Raw genomic sequence first — 10,000 nt, forward strand, 5'->3', positions numbered from 1 at the left:
AATACAGCACCGGACCGGGGTGGATGTCGTCAACCCGTACATCAGCCTGCGGCGGAACGTGTCCGCGCCAGCGCTCGAGGGGCAATACAAGGGTTAAGTCCTACAGCCAGGGGGGCTCAGCCCTTAGTTAATAACTGCATGTCGTGACGTTAGAATTATAAGGTTCTATCTCCATTTTTGTCAAAATTTAGTGTTTTACATAATCTGATCCATTAGGTGTTTATTAATGCCTGTGTGGTGTTATTTTTTAAATGTTGACATTTTTGAGTTAGTAATTCATATAATACAAAGGTTCCATCTCACAAAACATAATGTAATGTAAAAACTTTGACGCTCAATATCTCTGAACTGCCCTAAACGGAGATAGAACCTTATAATTCTAACGTCAAGATGTGTTTGTTTGTGTACAAATGTAAAGGTATTAGGTCTATAGGCATTGATATCTGTCAATAGGCTACTTTCAACTTTGCATAATGGTTGAATTTGGCTGAAATGTCCTTGACTTCACAGAGAACTTAATGACGGTCCGCCGGTACTCCATATCCTCCAACATGCCGACCGGGTTGAGGGACAGAGGGGGAACGGACCGGCCACCGGGAGACAGAGACGACGGGACGGGAGAGAGTTCTAGTTGGGGAATGCTGTACCGGCAGGTCCACGGGAACACTTCCAACATCTTTGGACATTCGTCCCAAGAGGAGATCAGCAACACGGCCAAGTCAGACAAGCTGACCAACAGGCGCTCCCTCCAGGAGTACGTGCACAAAAACAGGTGTGTTGTCCAGGTCTTCACTCTCCTCAAACAAAAACAAATACATATATACAACTATAGTTTTCTTCCTTTTCTCTAACACTGTGACTGCTTCTAGCACGTATTCTTATAATAAGTCTGCGATGATGTATTATTAGCCTATTGCCTTATAGACTTGTTTCAATCAGGCTAAGATCAGAATCAGAATCAGAAGACTTTATTTGCCATGACATGTAAACATATTAGGAATTTGGTTTGGGACAGTGGAGAACGGTTTACAGCAGGACAGGTGCAAGACAGGACAAGACAGTGCAAACCAACATTATAGTGCAAAGAGTCATAAATAATATAAATATAAGAAGTGCAAAAAATCAAGTGTTCAAGTGTTCATGTCCAGACAGTCCAAAGCTCTCTGGGTGGGGGTGGAGGGATGGTAGATAGATAAGATAAGATAAGGCTAAGATAAGAGCTTAACGAATAACGTGCAAATGTACAGTAAGCTGAGGCTACTACAGTCTCTCAAATGAATATGCTTTGCTTACAATTAAAACTTATTTTACAGGACCAAAGTAAAAACTGTCACCTTCCTCCTACCCGTGGACGACATTTACACCAACCGGCCCGTTCTGGCCAACCACCCGACAGACCAGACCAGCGAACTGGACTCTATTGCGGAGACGGATTCCTGAGTTGAAGATGGGCCTAGGATAGCGAGATATCGAATGAGCTTGTGGTGCGTTCAACTGAGTGATATTTGGTCATCAATCTGGTCACAGTATTTCTATATTTCAGATATTTGATATCGTCTTACTGCAGATGTTTGCCACACATGGTATTGTAGATCTCTGCAGGTCAAGTGTGAATATCAAGACTGAAAACGGGGACAGAAATGATGCTATAACCGGTCATTGCAGAATATGCCTAAGTGATGTAGCCTATACCAACAGCTAGGTAAATTGCAGAAATGATAGCCTACCAACAGACACTATCAAGAAGATCAGATTAGGCAGTTTGTCTTAAGGTCAGTTTAGACACACACGCACACAGACGCGCGCACACACACACACACACACACACACACACACACACACACACACACACACACACACACACACACACACACACACACACACACACACACACACACACACACACACACACACACAGTCACACACCCACACACACACACCCACACACCCACACACGCTTACAAACTCCGGTTTCAGGTTCTGTTTCCATCCGGCCAACGCAATCCATGCGCGGTCATTGGTGATGAGCAACTGACCCCCTTTCGCGCGGATCGGATTTCCGGACTCTTCAACCCAGTGTCAGGTCGGTGTCAGGTCGGAGCCACGCGGACGCTGCGAGTGACGAGTGGCCCTGGGTGACTATGTGATGATCATCACTTATTCACAGATGTTTGTTTCTCAAAACCAACTAGGTCACTAGGTGTTAGCTATGTGACATTTCATCCATCCAAATAGGTCATGTACATAATAGGCCTATATAATCAGTTTTGACTATTCATCTCTGTCAATTATTTTTTTATTTAATTTAATAATGAGATCTGGTTCAGCAGAAAATAATCTGGTTCGGTTGTTCATTTGCTATTTTCTCTGTGAGATTTTTATCATCATTCAATCAATCATTACTGTAATAAGATGGCATGTTTTGTGTGTTATTCATCGAATGTTATATATAAATTACGTGTTCACCATTAAATGCCCACGTTAGTACAGCTTGGTGATCATTCATCTTCAGCTAGTCTAATGTTCGAGTTGACAAGCTCTACAAACACAAGCATACACTTCAATACAAATACTCAGAAAACAAAATCACATGGATAGTTATACTGTTTACAACTCTGAGCGACATATGGCACTGCACTCCTAATAGTGAAACAATGACATTATTCAAGTCTTCCTCTTGTACATCTCACACTAAACCCTAAATATAAGAACAGTGAACAGCTAAAGGCTTTTTTCTATATTGGCTCAGCAGTAGTCAGTTAGCCAGTCAATCAGCCAGTCAGTCAGTCAGTCAGTCAGTCAGTCAGTCAGTCAGTCAGTCAGTCAGTCAGTCAGACAGTCAGTCAGTCAGTCAGTCAGACAGTCAGTCAGTCAGTCAGTCAGTCAGTCAGTCAGTCAGTCAGTCAGTCAGTCAGTCAGTCAGTCAGTCAGTCAGTCAGTCAGTCAGTCAGTCAGTCAGTCAGTCAGTCAGTCAGTCAGACAGTCAGTCAGTCAGTCAGTCAGACAGTCAGTCAGACAGTCAGTCAGACAGTCAGTCAGACAGTCAGTCAGTCAGTCAGACAGTCAGTCAGTCAGTCAGACAGACAGTCAGTCAGTCAGTCAGCCAGCCAGCCATGCAGCCAATTAATTGTTGTCAGCCAGTAATTAATTAATCAGCCAGTCAGATAGTTAGTCAGTCAGTCAGTCAGTCAATCAGTCAGTCAGCCAGTCAGTCAGTCAGCCAGTCAATCAGTCAGTCAGACAGTCAGCCAGTCAGTCAGTCATGATAGTTTTCAGTGTAATGTAAGGACATTGTTATGAAAATCTGAATGCTACTCATATTTCAGAGCATACAGTAAAGCTTCAGTTCAATTGGTAGCGATCAGGGAATGAAAGAAAAACTTAATTTACAAACACTGCTTTGGTCAGGAAAAAGCTGGATCCTACGTTACTACACTACACTACCTCAGCCATGAGGTGTCATTTGACCGCTGTGAGTAAAAATAAATTCTATCTTTGCCTTTCATGACTTTTCCTAGATATGTGCGTTCTACCACCCAGTATCCTTACATTTTCAAAATCTAGCCAGTATAAAGCAACTTTGCAGTATTCCTGTGTGTTTCTGTGTATTTGTGCTATAGTATTTGGCTGCCATCGTTTTTTTCCAAGGCTGCAATTCTCACATACACACACACTGTGCTGAATCGTCATGCTTCATGCTTCGGTGCTGAATTAGATTCAGCGAATAAGATTGGCTCCAAAATGTACAACTGTCTTGCGTATTGTGTATTATTATCATTGATGCTGCGAGGTTGACATGAAAATTGTAGCCTTATAGCCTGACTCCTGCCTGCCTGTCTGCCCACTCTGGCTTCGGTTGGGGGCTCACACATGCTCTCCACACCCTACCTTTATGATGCTCAACAAAAACTGAGACTGTGAGCATTGCTGATTTTTTTGTTTGTTTTTTGTTATTTGTTGTTGTTATTTGTTGTTGTTGTTGTTGTTGTTGTTATTTGTTGTTGTTGTTGTTGTTGTTATTTGTTGTTGTCTATGTTGATGTTTTTCTTCTTTGTTATATGTTTTTATGATGATTATGTTCTGTGTGGACCCCAGGAATAGTAGCTGATGCTTTGCAATGGGGATCCTAACAAATCAAATCAAATCTCAACAACGTAACCAATTAACTATACCACTCTCAACCACTCTACCCACTCCACTGAACTACTACCCCAGGCTTATCATATCTATGTAGTCAGCCTCATTACATGTTTGGCAAGCAGTAGTCAGCTACATGTGTATGTTCTTATAGCCAAGGAAAAGAGAATGATACCTACTCTCCGTTTCAATGTGTCTGTAGTTTAATTTCAACATTTAGACCACTATGTCAGACCTTCAGGATAATGAGTTGTATTTTTAGACAACTAAATTATAATTGCAGTAATTGATGCAGGCTGGGTCCTGGATTAAATCCATTGTGACAGACCTACAAAGAAGAGAATGACATGGTATACAATTGGTAGTAAATAATTAAATCAGAATATCTGTTGATATGAAGGTGAATTTATGGTATATGCATGCAGAGATACTTCCTAATTCTAACTCTCCTCCCATCCCTGTCTTAGAATGTGGTTCTGGGGGCACATAGTGGCCTAGCACAATAATGCACTTACCACATACAGTGAGGTGCAAAAATGTAGGCACCCCTGGTTTAAATGTCTGTTACAATTAATCTCCAAGTGATTGAAAGCAAACCTGAACACTAAATGCTACAACGTTTTTAAATGATAAAAAAGGAAAAGGGCCCTGTGCATAAGTTTGGGAACCCTTTTGGATTATTCTTTGTTACCTTTTGAGAAGATGATTGCGAAGGGCCAGACCAGAATCAAGATAGTTCACTTCCACCATCAAGGAGAAGGCTACAAAAAACTCTTGCAACGTTTCAAACTACCCATTTCCACTGTCAGAAACATCATCAGAAAATGGAAAATATACAAATACAATTGAAGTCAAGGCAAGATCTGGAAGACCAAGAAAATGTTCAGATAGAATGGCCCGAGATCTGGTGAGAGATGCTCAGAAGAACCCACACATCACTGCAAAAGAGCTGCAAAAGAGTAGCAGACACCTGACTAGTTGTTCACAGGACAACAATACAGCGTACCTTAAACAACAAAGACCTACATGGCAGAGTTGCCAGAAAGAAGCCTTTCCTACGACCTCAACACAAAATTAAGCATCTGAAGAATGCAAAAGAAAACCTTGAGAAACCTGAAGCCTATTGGAACAATGTGCTTTGGACTGACGAAACTTGATTGAACTTTTTGGCCACAACCAAAGAAGGTATGTTTGGAGAAAAAAAGGGTGAAGCATTTGTAGAAGCATTTGCATTTGTATTTGTAGAAGAACACCTTGCGAATCAAGGACCCCAATTGAAATAAGCCAGTGGCTTTCTTGGGTTTTTTCTCCTTTTAGTTGACCTTGTATGTAATATGTACTTTCATGTACCTACTTCTGCAAATCTTCTAATAAAGTTTTCAATCAATCAATCAAACTCGTGACGTTAGAATTATAAGGTTCTATCTCCATTTTTGTCAAAATTGAGTTTGTTACATAATCTGATCCATTAGGTGTTTATTAATGCCTGTGTGGTGTTGTTTTTTAAATGTTGACATTTTTGAGTTAGTAATTCATAAAATACAAAGGTTCCATCTCACTAAACATAATGGAATGTAAAAACGTTGACGCTCAATATCTCTGAACTTCCCTAAACGGAGATAGAACCTTCTCATTCTAAACGGAGATAGAATCTTATCATTCTAAACGGAGATAGAACCTTATCATTCTAAACGGAGATAGAACCTTATCATTCTAAACGGAGATAGAACCTTATCATTCTAAACGTTGATAGAACCTTATCATTCTAAGCTCACGAACTGTTAACAGTGAGCTATCCAAACAGCGAGGTTGCTGTCAGTCAGTATAGATACTTTGTAACAAAAACAAGAAGGCTATAAGCAATTGGCGAACAAATTATGAATATTTAGGCTGCGTTCGTAAATTCGCTCTGGAAATCTTATCAGCACTCATGGAATGCCTCTCTCTAACCCAGTGTGCGCTCCGGCGCTCTCAGAGCGAATTTACGAACGTAGTCTGAGTTAGGTTAGCAACGCGCTTGTGTCTAGTGTGTTTTCACTTCACTTTTTTGTGACTTTCAGACACTGACATTTTGATACCGCCTAAATGCTATCTATCCAGCCCAACCGCCCAAATGCTTTTTTTCCCGGGCCAATGTGATCAAAAGTAGCGGTAACCCGCCCCATCTGGCAACCCTGGGGGAGGGCGCATGCGTACTGGCGCGTCTCCGGTCAGCGTGGCGCAAACGCCTGTGATTGGCTTACATACCAGGTTTCCACGACAACTCAAAACACTAATGTTTATTTATTAACGAACGGTGACTTCTCTGAAGTTTGCATAGGATTTCTTGACCTCATTTTATAGCCTTTTTCAGAACAACACGTGTTGTGTTTGATAGGATTTTCACCAAAATATTTTTTTATAGTTTAGTTTGCCTTACCACACTTGTCAGGTCACTGACATATTAATTCCTAGTTTGTTTTAGAATAGGGATAAAGTCATGGATGGGGAGGTAGACCAGAGAGAAAATGACCCTAACACTGGAAATGAAAACAAAAACAAGAGCATTGACCAACTCCAACAGACACCATCTGAAGAGCCCTCAGAGAACAAGTCATCTCATTCTGGAGACAACCAGGAAGGAGCAGATTCCCCTGCAGATGAATCAGTCACAGCTGAGGAGGGAGGAGCTGATCAGAGTGGACAAGAAGTCATATCAGAGATTACAGAGGTGACCACCAACCCAGCCACATCTGAGCCAGGGGAGGTGTCTGGAGATGAGGTGTCCACTGGAGCCGACCTGCCCTCAAGCAAGACCTTCGAAGAGGGGGAGGCCCCAGAGATAAACCCCCTCATTGGTGAACCTCTATCACGTGAGAGCAGCCTCGTGCTCACAGACCATGATCACGAAAAAGATAGACCACCTGCGCTGGACCCAGGGACCCCGGAGAGGGAGAGCTGTAGCCCCACGCAAGAGGAAGATAAAGACCCTTCTCCCGTCGAAGAGACGAGGCCCGGCATCGACTACCAAGAGTACATGGACCTCTTCCATCAGCTCCAGAGAGAGACGGAGGCACTGACCCAGCACAACGCCCAGCTCCAGACCAAGCTGGTGCTGTACTTCCGCAAGAAGACGGGAAACGCCACGCGGCCGGAGAAGGAGAAGGACAAGGGTTCGGTGTCCGACAAGGAGCAGCGCTACCACAAGTACATGGCCACCATACAGGACCTGAAGCGGCAGCACCGGCGCCACTCGGAGGCGGCCCGGCGACAGGCCGACGAGCTCCGGCTGCAGACCCAGGAGAAGCTGGACCTGGTGGAGCGCGAGCGGAGCGCCTTCGCGGCGGCGAAGCGCGACGTGGCGGTGGCGGCGCTGAGCCGGGGCGGCCCGGGCAAGGCGGCGGCGCGGGCCGAGACGGAGCGGCTCCAGGCGCAGGAGCGGCGCGGGGAGGACGAGCTGGCGCGCGTGCGCCTGGAGAACGTCAAGCTGAAGAACGAGACGCGGCGGCTGGGGGCCACGCTGCGCAGCCGCGAGGAGCCGGGCGTGGGCCTGCACCTGATCGACTTTGAGCAGCTGAAGATCGAGAACCGCACGTACGGCGAGAAGATCGAGGAGCGCAACGAGGAGCTGCTCAAGCTGCGGAGCAAGACCACCGGCACCGTCCAGGTGCTGACCCACGTCAAGGAGAAGCTCCAGTCGGTGCAGACGGAGAACCATGCCAAACGGGCCCAGCTGGCCGGGGCGGAGGCGGCGGTGGCCAGGAAGAGGGACGTGCTAGGGCGGACCAAGCGGGCCAGGGACGGCCTGCGGACGGACAACCTGAAGCTGAGTCAGCGCCGCGGCCTGCTGGGGAACGACAGCCTGCTGAGGGACTTCGAGGAGAAGGTGGACGCCTCGGAGGGCCTGGAGGACAGGCTGGAGGGGCTGAAGCGCAGGAACGCAGAGATCACCCTCAAGTGTGCCATGGTGAAGAAGAAGCTGCAGCAGGCAGCCAAACCAACAGCTCCATGAATGAGAATGTACACGGACACAGACACAGACACAGACACACACACACACACACACACACACACACACAGGCATATACATACAGTACATACATACACACACACACACACACACACATACACACACATCAGGCATGTATATAATTATTCACATAATAGTTAGTAGTAAAAGTAAAAGTTTTCTTTATTCCTCTCAACATTCTAACCTTTTTATTACAGCTTTGGAGTGTAGAATGGTACAGTATTTCACCTAAAAGTCATGCATAAAAAATCTGGTACCAAAAGTACATTTATTGTTCAGTGCGTTATTTTAATCTGATACATTCTGGAACATGTTAGGGGCCCGGTAACACCCCTGCACTCATATACTACTGTAGAAAATACATTGTTTATTATATCCAAACATTTGACCAACGTACTCACTCCAAAACAACACAAAGACAGACCGACGCTAACTCATTCTTAATGAGTATTAATCACCAAACTAGCAGGGCCACATAGGGGCAGAATGATATAGGCTGCTGGTGCACATTGGGGGAGACACACACACACACACACACACACACACACACACACACACACACACAAAAGGTCATTTGAACAGTGATTTCTACCAGCAAACGACACACACCAAGTGTTGAGTGTAAAATGAATGTGGGCCAATGGAGCTTTTTTCCTAAAAAAACATATTTATGACTCAAATTGTTAAATTACAATCTATCCTGATCCCGTAGTGACTCAACATATAACACTGTATAGTCTGCTTCGTTTAATAAGCTAAATTATTTACTAAACATATTTACTCTATCCTGTGATCTCTCTCACTGGCATACATGAGCGAGCATGCACAAACACGCACACACACACACACACACACACACACACACACGCACACACACACACACACACACACACACACACACACACACACAGCCAGTACAAAGTCTATGACTTGATCCCCTGACTGATCATGTGTGAGACCTATACTATACATCAATATCTGATCCTCAAAGGGAGACCTAACTGTATAGCTGGCTCTCCCCCAGGATGAGCTGAATAGCTTCTAAGCCCGCTTTGAGAACAACAGCATCAGCCTCTCCCTCTCCACAGGTATAGTTCCCTCCTGCTTCAAGTCAGCCATCAATGATCCCTGTGCCGAAAAAGAACAAGGTAACTCGCCTGAATGACTTTCGCGCTGTTGCTCTCACTTCCGGAGTGAGCGAATTCTGTGAGAAGCTGGTCAAAGAGCTGGGGCCTCGTTTATAAAGCTAAAAACTGTGCGCAAGTCCCACACCTGCTTCCCCTTATAAATCAACATTTTGCGCACAAGAACGAGCGTCTTGTCCCACCCTTTTTAACGCCCATAGTTGCCTATAAATGGTCGGTGAAGCCACGCACGGTTACGGAAACTAGAGCAGCTGGAGCCGGAGTACCTCAGACTGACCAACACACAGAATCGCACCGAGGTATACACAGAACAACACAAACACACACACACACACACACACACACATCCAAAGCCTAAGAATTTTACTCTGTTACACTTGTGTAATGTGACGTAACAATAAACCTGAAACTTGATCCTGCAACCATTCAGCTGTCTACTGAGTGACTGCATCTCTGTAGCACCAGTGAGCTTGGTCCTGTGCAGTCTGAGCAATCGGTTGAGTTTTGGTCAGTAGTCGGTCGTGTCGCGGTCAGGTGCGTAACGAGGTCTGCAGTGCCTTCATGTCTCTGAGAAGTCTCAGGCTGTTCTGACTGCGATCGCCAGGTCGAACCCTGACCGCTCCGGGAGATCGACCGCGTGTGGTCACTGTGGTGGTCACTCTCAGCTCCCCTCTTCTCCCTAGTTTCTGATCACACACCTCCCTTCTTA

The 10,000-nt window shown here is 45.0% G+C and overlaps 3 protein-coding genes across 3 annotated transcripts in view; 2 read left to right on the top strand and 1 right to left on the bottom strand.

The window, feature by feature from the left end:
- Positions 1–1,440, top strand: part of LOC308173908 (putative coiled-coil domain-containing protein 195) — a gene marked incomplete at both ends in the record, with an annotated part of 1,682 nt that extends 242 nt beyond the window's left edge. The window contains 3 exons of the mRNA XM_080548961.1: positions 1–92; positions 511–772; positions 1,314–1,440. The exon at positions 1–92 is cut by the window's left edge and continues 242 nt beyond it. Coding sequence (XP_080405087.1) covers positions 1–92; positions 511–772; positions 1,314–1,440 — 481 coding nt within the window. The remainder of the gene's footprint in view (positions 93–510; positions 773–1,313) is intronic.
- Positions 1,441–6,616: 5,176 nt separating this feature from the next.
- On the top strand, positions 6,617–8,128 carry LOC308173909 (cilia- and flagella-associated protein 184-like; the record flags this gene model as incomplete). The annotated part of the gene is made up of 1 exon (XM_080548962.1): positions 6,617–8,128. The coding sequence occupies one exon, from the start codon at positions 6,617–6,619 to the stop codon at positions 8,126–8,128; it is 1,512 nt and encodes a 503-aa protein (XP_080405088.1).
- A 1,557-nt stretch (positions 8,129–9,685) lies between these two features.
- Positions 9,686–10,000, bottom strand: part of LOC308173910 (centrosomal protein of 57 kDa-like) — a gene marked incomplete at its 5' end in the record, with an annotated part of 4,744 nt that continues 4,429 nt past the window's right edge. Inside the window, one exon of the mRNA XM_080548963.1 lies at positions 9,686–10,000. This exon is cut by the window's right edge and continues 10 nt beyond it. Within this exon, the coding sequence (XP_080405089.1) occupies positions 9,822–10,000 (179 nt within the window). The 3' untranslated portion in view covers positions 9,686–9,821.

Source organism: Nansenia antarctica, assembly GCF_963989245.1.
Source record: "Nansenia antarctica genome assembly, chromosome: 19".
NCBI lineage: Eukaryota > Metazoa > Chordata > Actinopteri > Argentiniformes > Microstomatidae > Nansenia > Nansenia antarctica.